The sequence below is a fragment of the Podarcis tiliguerta genome (assembly GCF_965153285.1).
Source record: "Podarcis tiliguerta genome assembly, chromosome: 5".
Taxonomy (NCBI): Eukaryota; Metazoa; Chordata; class Lepidosauria; order Squamata; family Lacertidae; genus Podarcis; species Podarcis tiliguerta.
The window spans coordinates 97,934,570-97,953,670 of record NC_139538.1 but is presented as its reverse complement, the minus strand read 5'-3'; the positions used below and the strand labels follow the sequence as shown (position 1 = coordinate 97,953,670).

The following is a 19,101-nucleotide window of genomic DNA, read 5'->3' as shown; positions in this document are numbered from 1 at the left end:
AGCTGGGACCAGGAGCCAGCTCTGACACATACCCTTCCCATTTGGCTGGGTTTCCCCAGCCACTGTGGGCAGCTTCCAGCAGAATATTAAAATACAATTATTCATCCAGTATCAAAAGTTTCCCTAAACAGGGCTGCCTTCAGATGTCTTCTAAAAGTCCGGAAGTTGTTTATTTCTTTGACATCTGATGGGAGGGCATTCCACAGGGCGGGCACCACTACCGAGAAGGCCCTCTGCCTGGTTCCCTGGATAAGAGTGTGAGACTGATGTTAAAAGAAGTTTGGGGCTTGGCTAGAGGCTTCAGAGCAAGAAGGGTTAAAACAAAGTTGGACCATCCTTTGTAGCAGGAGAGACTGCAAGAGCAGGGTAATTAAGAAGGTGACAGGGAGGTTTGGTTTGCTTAACAAAGTGTCCGAGCAAAATGCCAGGATTGTATTTGGGTTTACGAAGAAGCCTCCTTATAGAAGCCCAGTAAGCAAAGGAACAGAAACCTACCAGGCTTACCCTGAACTGAGGGCATGAGTTGGATTCTGGGTACTTAACCTTGTAATAATGGAGTTTTCAATCATTGCCTTTTTTAGTTTCTAAATCTAGGGGGGAAAGACATCCCCTTAAATGGACCTTATTTTAGGTCGTGTGCACACACCAATTCAGATCAAAGTTGGTTTGGAGAAAAAATCATTTAAAACACAGTGTTTCTTAAAAATCAAATGGATTAGTGTGGATTGTCGTGTACACAGCTATAGTCAAGGGTGCCAGTAGAATTTCCTGGGTCAAATGCATTGCACGTAGGTTCCCACCACCCACCCCATAATCTATTGTCAAGAAGTATGCATATTTACATACAGTATATTGGCCCAGCCTACCTCACAGGGCTATTGCTGGTGTTGCTTGTTTGATTTCATATGCACTGCATAAGGTCCCAGGGCAGATTGCAACAGTATAAAATTCATTATTAAATACAGTTTTAAAACAGACCACAGTGATAGGAATAGGGTGGATCCTTCAGTAAAGATAAAAGTGAGGAGTGGAGGATAATATGAACAACCTTGAGCTCCCAAATGGAAAAGCAGGTTACAAATATATAATGTCAGTTACAGAAGCCCCTAGGTTTAACTGCAGTGTTCCATAGTCTTAATAATTACAGAAAAATGCAAAAAGAAAAGTTTGCCAACCCTGATAAATAACAAGCAAAAAATGCCCTGGGTACAGTTTCTCAACTCTGGTTTCTGAACTGCCAACTCTCAGCCCAACCTCTCTCACATTGATGTTGCGAAGGTAAAGGGAGGGAGGAGAAGACAAGGGACGCAGCCTGGAGCTCCTGGGAGGAAAACCAGGATGTAAATGTACAGCAAATATGTGGAATTGCACAACTCAGAACACAAAACGCACAAGGCATTTTGCCAGCCTTGAGAAACAAAAAATAGCATAGTTGCCTGTAGGAATATAAACTGTATCAGGAAGTTTTAATGTTTGATGTCACACTGTGTTTTTATATTATGTTGGAAGGCTCCTGGAGTGGCTGGGGCAACCTGGTCAGATGGTGTAAGTAATAAAATATTAGTAGCAGCAGTAGTATTATTATTTTATATTTTTGTTTATGGCTACAGTATAGTACTAAATAGCTGTGTCTCAATGGGGGCCATGGAAAACAAAATGGATGTGATTGCAATAGCAGCATTTTTCTATGCTCATTTATTTCAAGGGAATCTCTTTTGAGTAAAACACACTGAAGCCAGCCAATTGTCTTTTATTGTGTAAAGGCAACACACTTGGGGTGTGACTGAGGCATCGTTAGTGGGTGGTTCCCTAGAATGGATGGCTGGGTGGTTCATAGAATCATAGAATCATAGAATCATAGAGTTGGAAGAGACCACAAGGGCCATCGAGTCCAACCCCCTGCCAAGCAGGAAACACCATCAGAGCACTCCTGACATATGGTTGTCAAGCCTCTGCTTAAAGACCTCCAAAGAAGGAGACTCCACCACACTCCTTGGCAGCAAATTCCACTGTCGAACAGCTCTTACTGTCAGGAAGTTCTTCCTAATGTTTAGGTGGAATCTTCTTTCTTGTAGTTTGGATCCATTGCTCCGTGTCCGCTTCTCTGGAGCAGCAGAAAACAACCTTTCTCCCTCCTCTATGTGACATCCTTTTATATATTTGAACATGGCTATCATATCACCCCTTAACCTCCTCTTCTCCAGGCTAAACATGCCCAGCTCCCTTAGCCGTTCCTCATAAGGCATCGTTTCCAGGCCTTTGACCATTTTGGTTGCCCTCCTCTGGACACGTTCCAGTTTGTCAGTGTCCTTCTTGAACTGTGGTGCCCAGAACTGGACACAGTACTCCAGGTGAGGTCTGACCAGAGCAGAATACAGTGGCACTATAACTTCCCTTGATCTAGATGCTATACTCCTATTGATGCAGCCCAGAATTTCATTGGCTTTTTTAGCTGCCGCATCACACTGTTGGCTCATGTCAAGTTTGTGGTCAACCAAGACTCCTAGATCCTTTTCACATGTACTGCTCTCAAGCCAGGTGTCACCCATCTTGTATTTGTGCCTCTCATTTTTTTTGCCCAAGTGCAATACTTTACATTTTTCCCTGTTAAAATTCATCTTGTTTGTTTTGGCCCAGTTCTCTAATCTGTCAAGGTCGTTTTGAAGTGTGATCCTGTCCTCTGGGGTGTTAGCCACCCCTCCTAGTTTGGTGTCATCTGCAAATTTGATCAGGATGCCCTTGAGTCCATCATCCAAGTCGTTGATAAAGATGTTGAATAAGACCGGGCCCAAGACAGAACCCTGTGGCACCCCACTAGTCACTCTTCTCCAGGATGAAGAGGAACCATTGATGAGCACCCTTTGGGTCCGGTCAGTCAGCCAGTTACAAATCCACTGAGTGGTAGCATAATCAAGACCGCATTTTACCAGCTTCTTTACAAGAATATCATGGGACACCTTGTCAAATGCCTTGCTGAAATCAAGGTAGGCTACATCCACTGCGTTCCCTTCATCTACCAGGCTTGTAATTCTGTCAAAAAATGAGATCAGGTTCGTCTGACATGACTTATTTTTCAGAAATCCATGCTGACTATTGGTGATCACAGCATTCCTTTCTAGGTGCTCACAGATTGTTTGCTTGATGATCTGCTCCAGAATCTTCCCTGGTATTGATGTCAGACTGACTGGGCGATAATTATTTGGGTCCTCTCTTTTCCCTTTTTTGAAAATAGGGACAACATTTGCCCTCCTCCAGTCTGCTGGGACTTCGCCTGTTCTCCAGGAATTCTCAAAGATGATTGCCAGTGGTTCTGAGATCACATCTGCCAGTTCTTTTAATACTCTTGGATGCAGTTCATCTGGCCCTGGAGACTTGGATACATCTAAACTAGCCAAGTATTCTTGTACTATCTCCTTAGTTATTCTGGGCTGTGTTTTCTCTACTGAATCATTTGCTCCAAATTCTTCAGGTCGGGCATTGTTTTCTTTATCGGAGAAGACTGAGGCAAAGAAGGCATTGAGGAGTTCAGCCCTTTCTGTGTCCCCTGTTTGCATTTCACCATCTTCTCCTCTGAGTGACCCCACTGTTTCTTTGTTCTTCCTTTTGCTACAAACATACCCATAAAAGCCTTTTTTGTTGCTTTTAACCTCTCTAGCAAGCCTGAGTTCATTCTGTGCTTTAGCTTTTCTGACTTTGTGTCTACACGTGCTGGCTATTTGTTTGAATTCCTCTTTGGTGGTTTCCCCCCTTTTCCATTTTTTGTACACATCCTTTTTTAATCTTAACTCAGTTAAAAGTTCTTTAGATAGCCACCCTGGCTTCTTTAGGCACCTTCCATGTTTCCGTCTCATTGGTATTGCCTGAAGTTGTGCTTTTACTATCTCCCTTTTAACAAACTCCCAGCCATCATGAACTCCCTTTCCTTTTAGTATTACTGTCCATGGGATCTCACCCAGCACTTCCCTAAGTTTTATGAAGTCGGCTTTCTTAAAGTCAAGAAATTGAGTCCTAGTATGCTTGGCTGCTCCTTTCCGTTGTATAGTAAACTTCAGAAGAGCATGATCACTTGCGCCTAATGATCCTTCCACTTCTACCCCATTAACCAGGTCATCGACATTGGTTAGGACCAGATCTAAAATGGCTGTTCCTCTTGTTGCTTCTCCCACTTTCTGGACAATGAAGTTGTCTGCAAGGCCAGTGAGGAATCTGTTTGACCTTATGCTCTTGGCTGAGTTTGACATCCAACAAATATCTGGGTAATTGAAGTCCCCCATTACTACTATCTCCCTTCCTTTTGCATGCTTGGCCATCTGTTCCATGAAGGCATCATCTATGTCCTCCGTTTGGCTTGGGGATCTATAGTAAACTCCCACAATGAGGTCACTGTTATTCTTCTCTCCCTTAATTTTGACCCAAATGCTCTCACTTTGGCTTTGAGGTTCTAAATCTTGGATCTCTTCACAGGTATACACATCCCTGACATATAACGCCACTCCTCCTCCTTTCTTGTCTGGTCTGTTTCTCTGAAATAGATTGTATCCCTCCATTTTTACATTCCAATCGTGGGACTTATCCCACCAGGTTTCAGTGATGCCTATTATATCATATTTAGTTTGCTGTACAAAGAGCTCAAGCTCATCTTGTTTATTTCCCATGCTTTGTGCATTAGTGTACAGACATTGAAGTCCATTAGTCATTCCCCCGTGTCTCTTATTTAAGGATTTTTTCCTCCCACCACTAGGTCTGCTTGCTGTTTGCTCCATTTGGTCTATGACATTTGGATGATCATCTTCATCAATTGATAGACTCCTACCTTCAGGAGCACTGTCTCCCTCCCCCACATTAGTCAGTTTAAAGCCCTCCTGATGAGGTTTCTGAGTTTTTTGGCAAAAACATTCCTCCCAACCGTTGTGAGGTGCAGCCCATCGCTTGCCAGAAGTCCATCTTCAAGAAACTGTAGTCCGTGATCTAAGAATCCAAACCGTTCCTGTTTACACCATTTGCGAAGCCAGCTGTTTACTTCCACTATTTCCCCCTCTCTCCCTGGGCCACGTCGTTCAACTGGGAGGACAGATGAGATGACGATTTGTGCATTTAATTGCTTCAATTTCCTGCCCAGAGCCTCGTAGTCTCTTTTGATCTTCTGGAGGCTATTGCTTGCAGTGTCATTGGTTCCCACATGAACCAAGAGGAAGGGGTATTTGTCAGTGGGTTTTATGATTCCTGGCAGTTGTTCAGTTACATCTTGGATCTTAGCCCCAGGGAGACAGCACACTTCCCGAGACATCTTGTCAGGCCCACAGATCACTGCTTCTGTTCCCCTCAGTAGGGAATCCCTTATCACCACTACACGCCTCCTCTTAGGTTTGGTCGGGGTTCTTCCGTGAGCGGTCCGTTCCAAGGTTGCCTGCACATTCTCTGAGGACTGACTTTGCTGTTCATCTTCATATACCTGATCGACTGTAATGAGGGAGAGATCCTCAAATGGAGTCTGCTCTTCGTCTTCCATGCTAGGGGAGAGGACCTGAAAGCGATTGTGTATTTCTAAACAATCAGAGCGAACCCTGGGCCTCCTACTTCTTTGAGTCACGTTTCTCCACATATCGGGCTCCTGTGTTGGTGAACTAGCCTCCTTCCCAGGGGAGTCTCCTGTCTCCTCCTTGGTGGAGACGGTGTGCTCTGCTGCTTCCAAGAAGAGCTCCAGCTCTCTAATTCTTTGGAGTGTAGCTACACGTTCCTCCAGTTGCTGGACTTTGTCTTTTAGGAGGGCAATCAACATGCAATTGCTGCATGTAAAGCTGCCTGCAACCTTTGGCAAGATGGCAAGCATTGCGCAGGAACTGCAGGCGACTGCAGCTGTTCCCTCCCCCTCCATCTTGAGAACGTGTCGTTGGGGGTGGCTACAGCGGTCCTGCATCATAAAAAGTGTGAAGACAGGACTAATAACTCCCCCCCCCAAAAAAACCTAGGTTGCCTGCTCTTGATGGAGTTACACTCCCTCTGAAAGAGTGGGTATGTAGCTTGGGGTACTCATGGACCCTTGGCTGCCACTTGAGGCTCAGGTGGCCTCGGTGGCTTGGAGTGCCTTCCATCAGCTTTGGCTGGTGGCCAAGCTGCGCCCCTGGCTGGACTGGGGTAGCCTAATTATTGTTGTCTATGGTATGGTAACCTGTAGGTTACTGTAACATGTTATACATAGGGTTGTCTCTGAAGATGGTTCAGAAATTTCAAATGGTGAATAATTCAGTGGCCAGGTGGTTCGCCAGGACAAGACGGTTTGAGCATATTGCATTGATCCTGGTCTGACTGCAATAGCTGCCAATTAGTTTCTGAGCCCAGTTCAAAGTGCTTGTTTTGACACAGAAAGCCTTAAGTGGCTGAGGACCGCAATGCCTCAAGGATTGCCTCTCTCCATATGAGCCTACCTGGACCTTGCGATCATCCTCTGTGCCTCGTCCTCGAAAGGTTCGGAGGGTGGCAACAGAAGAACAGGCCTTCTCTGCAGTGACTCTCCATTGGTGGAAAACTCTCCCCAGGGAGGTTCGGCTGGCGCCTTCATTATACACCTTTAGGTGCCAGGCGAAAACGTTCAACCAGGCCTTTGGCTGATTAACATCTTCTACCACTTTTAAATGTGTGGGAGTGGGGGTTATTGGTTTGTTTTTTCTGTTCTTGTTTTTATCATGTATTTTGTGCTTTTATATTGTATTTTTATGTTGTAAACTGCCCTGAGATCTGTGGCTGAAGTACATGTCCTAGTATATGGGAAATACTTTTAATGAGAAATGTTTTGTTTTTTGAAAGGCCAAATATAGAAATAATTTTATCTGACGAAAGGGGAGAGAAGAATGCAATTGTGCACAAAGACTGGCAAATGCTACCTGCTACCTGCTAGAGCAGTCTTGGATTTCAGACATACTCCAGAGGTTCTTCGCAAGAGAAAGATTGTGGCTTGGCAGTTCCAAGAAACAAAACTTTATGGGAATTTAAGACCAGTCTAACCAAATCTAGTATGAAAATTGACTATTCTTTTGTCCAGGACAAGGTTCTGCACCATTTCTTTTGTTAGTGGTTTTTGGGGCCAATCAGAAATATATTAAGATTAGATTCCTCTGCCCAACAGCTCTGCACTTACGCTGTAAAACAGAGAACTATATGACCTTTGTGAAAATAGGATGAAATTTAAGGATATTGCTCTCTTGAGAGAGATGTAAAATGCTAGGTGGCACTCTTGAGCTACATCACAATCTAAGGGTTCATCACAAGTGCTCAGGCCTAAACTTGTTATTTATATACTTTGCATCTGAAATGCCTTCTGGGAGCATCAACTATTTATGTTGTGCAATGTGCATTGCACTAATTACAAACAGGGACTGAGCGAAGCTTACATTTAAATTGCTTCAGGTAGGTAGCTGTGTTGGTCTGACACACTCAAAATAAAAATAAAAAATTAAAAAATTGTCTAGTAGCACCTTATAGACCAACTGAGTTTGTTCTGGTATAAGCTTTCATGTGCATGCACTCAGATGCATGCACACGAAAGCTTATACAAGGACAAACTTGGTCTTTAAGGTGCTACTAGACAATTTTTTATTTATTTCTATTTTTATTTAAATTGCTTGTTAGACAATGTTTTATTCATCTGCTTTATGTACTTACAGTACTTGTATGATGCCCAATAGCAGCCTCCTAAAATGCAATAGGGATGTGGGTGGCACTGTGGGTTAAACCACAGAGCCTAGGACTTGCCAATCAGAAGGTCGGCAGTTCGAATCCCTGCGATGTGGTGAGCTCCCATTGCTCGGTCCCTGCTCCTGCCAACCTAGCAGTTTGAAAGCACATCAAAGTTCAAGTAGATAAATAGGTACTGCTCCGGTGGGAAGGCAAATGGCGTTTTCGCGCGCTGCTCTGTTCGTCAGAAGCGGCTTAGTCATGCTGGCCACATGACCTGGAAGCTGTACGCCGGCTTCCTCGGCCAATAAAGCGAGATGAGCGCCGCAACCCCAGAGTCGGCCACGACTGGACCTAATGGTCAGTGGTCCCTTTACCTTTTAAATTCAATATGTCAGTCATCAATAAAGCAGTAAAAGAACAAAAAACCAGCAGTGGCAAATAAAGCAGTATAATAAGATACGCATCTTCACAAAAAGTTGATTAAAATGCAGATATACAAAACTTGAGAAAATGTAAAGTCTCTTCACGGGGTGGAAAAGGGTAGACAACCTTGGTAGGGAAATCTAGAGAAGGGCCTCTAAAGATTATCTCACTTAATTTATGAATCACTTTCCATAAAAACATCTCCAGTTCCACCTAGTCCTAATCTGTTAAGGTTTTCAAAGATCAAAATCAGAACCTGGAAATGGCTTGGAAGCCAGTGCAGATGATAACAGGCACTGATTCCTGTTAAAGACCTTGCGGCCCTATTCTGGATTAGCTGAAGTTTCCAAACTGCTTTCAAAGGAGATTGCTGGACCATGGTTAAATAAGGCAAGGCTATCTTTATCCAGGTACTGTTGAAGTTGGCACACCAGCTAAAGCCTCATCGCTTTCCATGGGAAATAGTTTTTTTATGAGCTTAGCCACTTCCATTGAAAACAAAGGGCTATTCAGTGCCTCAGTTTGGATTGTGTCATAAATATGCCAGTTTCTGGGACATGATGGTGTAGCCTTATTGGAGTTCACCGATTGGGTCTGCGTTGCTCCGGGACAGGAGGAAGGAAGTCAAATGACACCAAGGTTGATTCCAAGAAAGAGTTTATTCTGCTCTCCGGATAGCAGAAGGCACTTGCGTGATCAAGTCCACAGCAAGTCCAAAGAAATGACAAGTTTCATGCAGTATATATACCCTCCAGGCACCCTCTCCCTCCTTCCCATATAAATCCAACCACATCAGCCTATGTACGCAGGTTGACATCACATATGTTCTTACTCTGGTATTCTTAACCATAAAAGGGAATTCCTTCCTGTACTTCAGACCATAAAAGGATCTTCCTCTTCCTACTGTTATCTTGGAGGTTGAGGTCGTCATCTCAGAGAACACGCTTTGGCGTTGTTCCGGACTTAGGTCTGTGCGTCTTTTGTGGTCAGCACATAAGATAAGGTACAGATGTGTCTTCTCTGTTCTGCTGGTGCAGTCAGGGTCATCCCTGCCGTCACAAACTGATAAAGGAGAGGGCTCTGAGCACAGCCGGGTTTGTGTTTATACATTGACTCAGAGCTCAAGTTAATGGATTTTAGCTAAGGAAAAATAGGGAGTTTGGTGCAGTTTCAAACTGCCTGCACAGTCAGTTTTGGGTTTGGGAAACCCATTCCTTCAATGGGATTTTGTTGAAATGATCTCTATACAAGTAAATACCAATACATATGACAGGGACTGGACTGAAGGGGATGAGATAGAGGAGGAATGGTGGAGATCCCTGTTTAGGATAGTTTTTAATGTTTTAATGTATTTTTAATTTCTGTTGGAAGCCGCCCAGAGTGGCTGGGGAAACCCAGCCACATGGGCGGGGTACAAATAATAAATTGTTGTTGTTGTTGTTGTTGTTGTTGTTGTTGTTGTTATACAACACACACACACGTTCTCCTGACGCTGCAGGAGAAGAGGAATGCTGCATTGATTTACAGCAGGGGTTTTAGGAAGTTCACAGCTCAGAGACAGATGAACAGAAGAGTTGGGAAGTGTTAGGAGAAGGGGAAGGTGAGGCAAGGCCAGGAGGCAGAGCAGCCAGCTGACACGTTGTCACTGGAGAGTATTTCTGACCCCCCTTCTCCCAGAACTCGGCGTTTGTTAAGAGTGCAGGAACAGAGAACTTGGAGACAGTTGGCCACGAGCAGACACAGTAAAAGGAAATGCTGTTGCTAGGGAGGAGGGAGGAGGAGCTCAGTTGGAGCAACACCATTGTTTGGGCATACGGCATTCTTTTGTCTCTCATTATTATGAATGAATAAACTCAATAAAAAGGACTCTACCTTGTTTTTCTCTGCTTTTTGCTGCCACCGGGGGAGGGATAGAATTCCTGAGCCTGACAGCATAGCAGAGCTACTAGTCTTGCTAAACTTAACATTGAACCTTGTGGTTTTTATTGATTGTAAACATTTAGTAATTTTTAAAGCTGTACAGTGGTACCTCGGGTTAAGAACTTAATTCATTCCATAGGTCCGTTCTTAACCTGAAACAGTTCTTAACCTGAGGCATGTTTTTGCTAATGGGGTCTCTTGGTGCCGCTGGCACACGATTTCCATTCTTATCCTGGGGCAAAGTTCTTAACCTGGAGCAACCACTTCCTGGTTAGTGGAGTTTGTAACCCGAAGCATCTGTAACCCAAGGTGCCACTGTACACACCTTGGCAGTTTCTGTAACATAGTGGAAACTATGCATGGGCTTACACAATTACTGGACCATTTTGTTTTTTATTTATTCATTCCCAAGATTTATATGCTGCTCTTTAGTTTGGAGATTTCTGTAATGACTAACAATTAATGATGTAAATAGCAGCATTAGTAAGTTAAGATCAGGAGCATCAGCCTGTTCTTTCAATACAACAGATACAACTCTAGCATTACAATAGTTCTAAAACAGTTAAAAGACTCAGGCAAATAAAAACGTGTTCAACTGACAGACCCCGCAAGGAGAGTATTTCACCGCTGGGGCGCTGCCACAGAAGGCAGGGAGGACTTCCCAGAGAAGGGCCTCCCAGGATGATCTTAGTGACAAATCACATCATGCGCCAGCTCACTGGTCAGACCTCACCTGGAGTACTGCGTCCAGTTCTGGGCACCACAGTTCAAGAAGGACACTGACAAACTAGAACGTGTACAGAGGAGGGCAACCAAAATGGTCAAAGGCCTGGAAACAATGCCTTATGAGGATCGGCTAAGGGAGCTGGGCATGTTTAGCCTGGAGAAGAGGAGGTTAAGGGGTGATATGATAGCCATGTTCAAATATATAAAAGGATGTCACATAGAGGAGGGAGAAAGGTTGTTTTCTGCTGCTCCAGAGAAGCGGACACGGAGCAATGGATCCAAACTACAAGAAAGAAGATTCCACCTAAACATTAGGAAGAACTTCCTGACAGTAAGAGCTGTTCGACAGTGGAATTTGCTGCCAAGGAGTGTGGTGGAGTCTCCTTCTTTGGAGGTCTTTAAGCAGAGGCTTGACAACCATATGTCAGGAGTGCTCTGATGGTGTTTCCTGCTTGGCAGGGGGTTGGACTCGATGACCCTTGTGGTCTCTTCCAACTCTATGATTCTATGATTCTATGATTCTATGACTGGGAGCAATATCTCCTCCTCCTCTGAGCTCCCTTTGCCACCTGATTCCATAAATTGCAAAGAATGCTGTGTGCTTAGGGGGCAACAAAAACGAGACAAATTCATTAGGAATTGATTTGACTTGATAAGGTACACAAATAAAAAGGAACACCAGCAGAATTTACCCCACTCATCTCCTGTATGTGAGAATTTGGAATTCTTAAATCTTTCACTTTGCTCCTTGCTGGCCCTCTTTCCCTCTGATTATACTTACTTATAAAGCGTGTTCTACTTTTTCTTTGGTCTTGTTGAGAAGGTGGAAAGCGGCAGGTGATTTAATGTTCTTGAAATTGAATCACACTTTTTATAAGTGACCCCAGTGAAATGTCTACAATCTGTGGTTATTTGTTATTAGGATTGATTCTAGTTTACTTACGTATTTTACTACGTAATAATAGTAACAACAACAACAACAATAATAATATATTTTCAATCAAAGAATGCAAAGTCGGGAAGATCTCTCTTCCTTCAGGAGGAGCATCTGCACAAAAGCACAATCTTGGCATTTTATAGATAAATACATGGGAGCAGTTTCCAAGCAAAGCTGATGGAGTGTACAGTCCCATTGCCCTGGCAATTCCCTCCTCTCCTGAGAGCTTTTTTGAGAGAACAAGAGGATTCTTTTCAGGCAGGCTTAACTATTGACTGCCCTTGATTATTTGTATGGAGGATTAACTCAGAAGGTGAAGAATACCAGGCCACCCCCCAAATTAATCCTGATTAATTTCCTCATAAAGTCCAATAAGTGGGGGGACAGGACTGCTGCACCAAACAAACGAAAAACCCATGTTGTCAGCGACCTATTTGTGATATCTGAATGACCCATTTACAATAGTTAGCCCTGTCTGGAAGCAGGCGCAGTCTCTGCAGAGGTCCTGAAAGCAGCTCTGCCTTACAGGACTTTTTTTTAAAAAAAATGTTCTCAAATCAGAGGCTTGAAGAAGGTGGAAAGAGAAACTAGCAATTAACCTCAGCTGCTTTGCTAGACTCCTACTGCAGGTGTTGGCGACTTGTGGAAGTCACCTCCCGCATCCAGTGCGATGTACCAGCAGAGGATGCGGAGCTCCAGCAGAGGCCTCAGAGATTTCCTGCTCCCAGCAGAGAGCTTCTTCCAGAGTCCCCAGCTTAGGGGGAAACTCCTCTCCCACACAGTTCAAAGTTACAAAGTGTTTGTTGTCTCTGGACGCAAGACAAAGCTAAACACTACTACCTACTATATACAGTTCTTCTGGTCCTTGAATTAAAGAGATATATATACAGAGAGATCTGCCAACACTATCACCATGCAATCTAATGCTGCCGTGTAATACCCACAGTCTCTTCCCCTGACTCTCACGGATCCAGACCCTGACAGCAAACAGGGCAGCATCGGGACAGGACATATTGAAAGCCATGCCCTAAAGACTACATTTCTGAATCAGCGGGATGATGACTGACTCAGCAAGTCATACACTTAACCTTGCTGGTGTTGCTGTGGTGACCCAGTGCACCTGGCATCCAGATGTGGGCAATGTGCTCCTCAGTGCACAAGTACTGTGTAATTTAATCCACTGTTTGCAACAATAGGCTATGACGCATGCTTACTTTGAAGCACCACTGAAAGTGTGGCTTACATCTGAGTAAACACATATAGAATTGCACTCTTTACTAAATACGTAAAAATATGCCTAGCAATCTATATAATAGGTGATCCTGATAATCCTTAGATGTGAGAACCACTGAAATAAACTTTGTGGCCTACACTTACCCAGTAACTTACTACTAACTCAGTTACTTAAATGCAGAGAACATAGTAAATTTTGATTTTCCACATATTTAACAGGGTCAAATATAGATTTGTTATAATTTCTTGGTCCTGAAATGGTATTATCTGAAACACAACTATGACTTTAAGATGGTTACACCTGGTTTTCTAAGTGAAAAGTATGCACTGAAAACTGCAGTGCTGGCCTTTGTGTTTTTAGCTCTAAAGATGGCTTCCACACAGGGTCACAAAATGCCTCTGAGTGTCAAAAGCGCAGAGCCACTTCATAATCTCTGCCACTCATTCTTTGCAAAATGCAATTTTGTACACATAGACTGCTTGTCATAACAATGGACGCATCACCAATATTTATAGAAACATTCTACTTGTTGTCATTTCTTCACCATGCTCATATTATCCTTTAAGAAAGAAAATTGTGGGCGCAGATTGTGAGCTCACTGGAACTGCTGTGCTGCTCCTTGGCTTTCAGGGTCAGCCTCCCTTTCAATGCTGCTTTGAAATGAATAAGCAGTCTTTGCAGGTACAAGGACTTTTACCTGTAAAGAGTTGCCTTGAGGAAGGAGAGCATAATAAGGATTAAAAGCAGTGCTTTTAAAAGGCACTGATTGAAAGGCAACAACTGCAGTATAAATGGAGCAACTTGTGTAATCTTGCTGTTCTGTCCCTTTAACATATTGCATCTTCACATTTTTTGTTTAGTAAAAAAACGTTTGGAAGGGAACAGTGGTGAAATGTCAAGGGCCAACAGTTTCACAGAAGACATGGACCTCATCTCTGAAGAGGCACCTTTGCCTGCTGTGTCTGATGTGTCACAGTAAGTGCAATAATTATGAGTGTTTCTTAGAAACACATGGCATTTGTAGATGTTATCAAGTCACATGTGCAGAGTAGGAGGCCAGTCAATTGGCCAAATATTGTTTGTTGGACAGTAGATTGATTCTGTGTTATTTGGCTCCAGTTGATTCTGTGAATGCAATTAATGTGCAGTCCTTTGTTTTGTAAATAGAAGCCCTGGGGAAGTTTGAGCAGCCTTAGCACCATGAAGGGTAGAGAGGAAACACATAACTCTTTCTCTCTCTTTTGGGGCCCGAACAGAAAAGCTGCTTCTCCAATGTGCATTTCAAGCACACCATTGGAGATTTCCTTTCAAGTTTGAATAACTGCATGTTAGAGAAATGCACAGTCATTGTCTTAGAGCAATTAATATCACATCTTGGGCCCTTAGTACTTTTGAAACTTCTTGGAATTAAGCGACAACAAAGAGGGGGGATTTTTTTGGTCTTTTATAGCCCTAGAATGTGGACATTGTTGTATTTACAACTGTGAAAAAATATACTGTGCCTTTGTCATTGTGAAGGAGAGGACATATATAAACTAGCTTTTAAAAATTGAGACAAATAGCTGTCAACTTTTCCCTTTTTTTAAGGGAAATCCTATTCGGAATAAGGGAATGTCCCTTTAAAAAAGGGAAACGCTGACAGCTATGCTTGTTGATCAACCGATGTGTTTTCTGCAGGATGGATGTTAACTCTGTTATTTGAATAAGTTTTATATAGCATTGTCTTGTGGGCAAAGAATTCAGTACGTTCCCTTTTGGTCTGTATGTTTTGTTTTGGTATAATATTTTGAACTATTATGGTGGATTTGTATTATATATATTTTTTAAAAATATTAGTGTTATAGTATGCTGATTGAAACGTTAGCTTTTTTGTGAATAAGGTTCCATGTAAGGAGCTGGTTTTAATATTTTAAACTCTGGGACCTGCACACCCCCAAAACTACCTTTCACCTTGTGTGCCTTGTGGCCTATTTAGACCTTTTTCTGGAGCCTGTTTTATGTACTTTCACTGTATTGTCAGCATGGCTTTAGTGAGAAGTGGAACATCTTTGCAACAATCCTGGGGCAATGGAATACTCCCCCAGAGGAGGGTTAATAAATTACATCTTTACAGAGTTGGAAGAGATGCTTTCATCGTCAAAAATTTGGTTGTGGTGCCTAAGTACTCTTCAGAGAAATTGATTAAGAAATTAAAAATTAGAAACACTTAGTGTGTTGTGAGCTTGGATATTCTGCCAGAAATTGAACCTCGGGATCAAAATTTCAGAGAGTCAGTGAATGGTTTAATAAGACATGGCATCTGGCCATAATGGCAAAGCTTGCTGAAGTCCTACATCTTTATGATGGAAGACAAAGACAAGAATACTTTGAGAAGCTTTGGACTCCATTTATTTTATATATGGATCAGAAATTCAATACAGACATTTTCATATAAAGGCTTTTTAATTGCTACCATAATACATGCATGAGTTATTGTTACAATGATCATATATATGTATTTTAAATTTTATTTTCTTTCACAAAATTTATATACCACTTGATTGTTAAATAACTTCAAAGTGGTCTACAAAAAGAATAAACTATGAAATTATCAATAAAAACATTCAAAAATATTTAAAATCAGCAATAAGCTAAAAACCAGATTAAAACACATGGCAATATTATGTTCTTGGCAAGCCCCACAATGAACACGGTGAAGGCGCCTGCTTGATGCCAATGGGGGGGGGGAGGAGTTCCAAAGTGTAAGTGCTGCTACATTAAAAGATTTCTTCCTTACAGATGCAGAATTAAGGTTACATAGCACCTGTAATGGTGCCAAGACCTCACAAAGCAACATGTAGAAAAAGAATGATGCAAGATGTATCAGGCACATGAGATAGGTGAAGGATGACTATGAGAAAGCTTTTCTAAATCACACAAGTCTGACCACTCTTAAGGAAAGCACCAGGGAACAGAGAGGTTTTCAGAGTAGCATTGAATGTCTGCACTGAAGGAACCAAGTGTAAATCAGTCATGTGGATCAAGTAAATTGTTTCTGTAAGTTTTGTACCTAAGCATGTAAATTACTACATTTTATCTGATATATGGTAAATACTTTTATTTTGTATGTTAATAGTTTAAATACTAATGCTAAGTCACAGTGAACTATTTCTCATCACATATTTTAAAGTGCTGAGCTTTTCTTCGCTGTACTAAAACATGGCATGGAAAAGTTTAGAAGTAAGGTTTTATTCAATCTTAAGAGTACAAAGCAGAATTGTCATTTTGTTAGCTTGTCCAAATGCATATGCTTACTTTCATATATCATTCTATTGAGATTAGTGCTGATATATAAATAGCAGCAACAAAAAATCCTGTGGTGCCTTAAACACCAACAAATGCATTATGTAATATAAGTAAGAGGGGACATGATAGAGGTGTATTAAATTATGGTGCATAAAATAATAATACTAGAATTCGGACATATGCAGTGAAGCTGAATAACGGAAGAGTCAGGATTGACAAAAATCGTTATAAGCACAGTGGATAGTTTTGTTATAGATTTGTTTTGTTATAGATTTGTTATAGATTTGTAGTAGCTACGAACTTGGATGGCTTTGAAAAAAGATTAGAAATATTCACGGATCAGTGGTCACTAACCACAGCAGTTATATTACACTTCTGTTGTTGGAGATGGTATGCCTCTGAATAGTACTTCCTGGGAATTGCAGGGGGGGAGAACGTTTTTGCACTCCTGCTCTGTTTGTGCCCTGCCCACAGGCATCTGGTTGGCCTTTCTGAGAAGTGGAATCCTTTGGCGCGATCAAGTACGGCTCTTCCCTTAAGCGTCTAAGGAAGTGGACTTTAGACTTATGTCATAATAAGCATGTTAGTCTTTAAGGTGCTACAAGACTCTTTGTTGTTTTTGCTGCAACAGACTAACATTGCCAAATATAGAACTCTTCATGCCAGTGGTGGGTAGAAAAAGAGGTGCCAGAACTCACCATGAACACCTCCCTTGTTCACTTAGAATGGCAATGGTACCTGAAGGTGCCAGAGCCGAGTTCCATTGGGTTCTGGGTTCTGGTTGAACCAAAATCCGGTAGATTTGGTAGAACCAAATCTGGCAGTGGAACAAGAGTAGGAGGGAATCAATCTGACTCTTCCTTTGTGTGGTGTGCTGCATTCTAGCCATGCAAAAGTCTCTCCTCCATACAGAAATACATACATGCGCATGTAGACACCCACCTATCCTGGCAAATAAAAATAATTTTCACAGTTCAACGACATTTCAGCCAGGCAAAAATACTTAAGGGGTCAGTAAGGGACATGACTCGAGGAAGGGGCATAGTCTAGGTAAAGGGTCATATCGAGGGTCATATACAGGGGCCTGAAGCTCCCAGGGCTGAGGTTACCATTCCCTGCAATAATCCCTATAATGATGTAGGTTTGACTGATTGAGACCAGCAGAATGTCATCCACTGAGTTTCGCAGTTGAGTAAGGATTGAACCTGGGTCTGTTTATGGTGGTCCAGTTATATACTGGAGTCAAATGTGCCCTCGTGTACCAGATGTACCAGATATTTCTAAAGGTACATTGAGGCACATTGAGGCACATTGAGGCACAGTGAGTATTGGCCTCTCTTTTATTTCTTTGAAGTGCTACTTGAAATAGCTGTTTTAACTGTGATTAATGCGCTTGTACTGCCAATCTTGCTTAACTTTTTATAACTAAACATATAGCACAGCCCATAACAAACCATTTCTTTCTTTAAAAACAGATGTATAACCAGGTAAGCATGTCTTAATAATGTTTATTTAAACCTGCTTGTAGTGTGATAACAGCATGGTTGAGTTTTATGCTTGATACTGTACTTTTTGATCATGAATTGGGACTAGAGGATTCCACATCTGATAAAATCACAATTCCTGACCACTTCACACTGCCGTTTTCACAAGACCAGTGCCTTGATGGGGAAAACTAACTAACCAACAACCAACCAATCTGATATCTGGGTGAACTGTGCTATACCATGCTGCCTGAGATTCCGGTCACCTTCATTTCCCTGGAAGACCTGTACTGCTGTTTTAGTTCACAGTGTGCCTGGTTGCCGAAGTCTTTAAAAAGGATAAGGATATTGCAGCAAAAACCCTCAGACACACCTACATGCCCATGCTGGGTACTACCGTATCTTCCGCTCTATAGGATGCACTTTTTCCTTCCTAAAAAGCAAGGGAAAATGTGTGTGAGTCCTATGGATCGAATGCGGGGGGGGGGGGGAGGCAGGCGGGAAAAGCCCCCAAGACCTGCACACAAGCTCCGTGCGGCTCTTGTGAGCTTTTCCCCAGGAGGGAGAAGGGACTGACTGGCCGCATCAGTCCCTTCTCCCACCTCGTAGAAAAGCCCACAGGAGCCACGCACCCTTTAAAGAGCACGCGGCTTCTGCGGACTTCTGCGGGAAGTCTCCTAGAAAAGCCAGTGGTCAGCAGATCGACCACCACCATCATTGCCGTCTTACCTCGTGACCTGGGCAGATCCGTCATGAAATCTATGGACACCACCTCCCAGGGTCTCCCCAGTGTTGGTAAGGGTTCCAGTAACCCCGCCGGTGCGGCTCTTAGCCCTTTGGCCCTCTGACACCTGGCACACCCTCGGACATATTCCCTTACATCCTCCCTTACCTTGGGCCACCAGAACTGCCTGGTGACTAGCAGCATGATTTTATGTTGCCCAAAATGCCCAGCTGTGGGGTTGCCATGGAGCTGTCTGAGAATTTTGGCCCTCAATGGCTCTCCCGGTACATACAGTGTCCCTTTGTAGAACAAGAGCCCCCCTTTCTCCTGAAAACCCCCACTTGCTCCCTGACCATCTTTAAGTTCCCCAATTTTAGTTTGAGCAAACACATCGTGTCTGGTGAGCCCAACCAGTTCCGCCTCCCCTGTCAGTGCTTCCCCATATGACCATTTGCCCTCTTGGAACATTTGTCTGGCCACGGGTGGCCCTTCCTCTTCCATGTACTCTGGCTTCCTGGAAAGTGTGTCCGCCCTCATGTTTTGCCCCCCAGGGACGTATTGTATCTTAACTTTCAAAGGCCTGCTGCGCTTCCCTTGTCCACGAAAACTTCTTGCCACTGAGACAATCGGTTATTGGCGCTGTCAAGTGTGCAAAGTTCTTGATAAACTTTCTGTAGAAGTTGCTGAAGCCCAG

General features: G+C 42.9%; 1 protein-coding gene across 8 annotated transcripts in view; it reads left to right on the top strand.

The window, feature by feature from the left end:
• The window catches only part of LOC310677659 (potassium voltage-gated channel subfamily KQT member 1-like), a 343,781-nt gene that overhangs the window by 69,755 nt on the left and 254,925 nt on the right, over positions 1-19,101 (top strand). For all 8 annotated transcript variants that reach the window (XM_083440777.1, XM_083440775.1, XM_083440776.1 and 5 more), the window contains one exon: positions 13,775-13,889. In XM_083440777.1, coding sequence (XP_083296903.1) covers positions 13,775-13,889 — 115 coding nt within the window. The remainder of the gene's footprint in view (positions 1-13,774; positions 13,890-19,101) is intronic.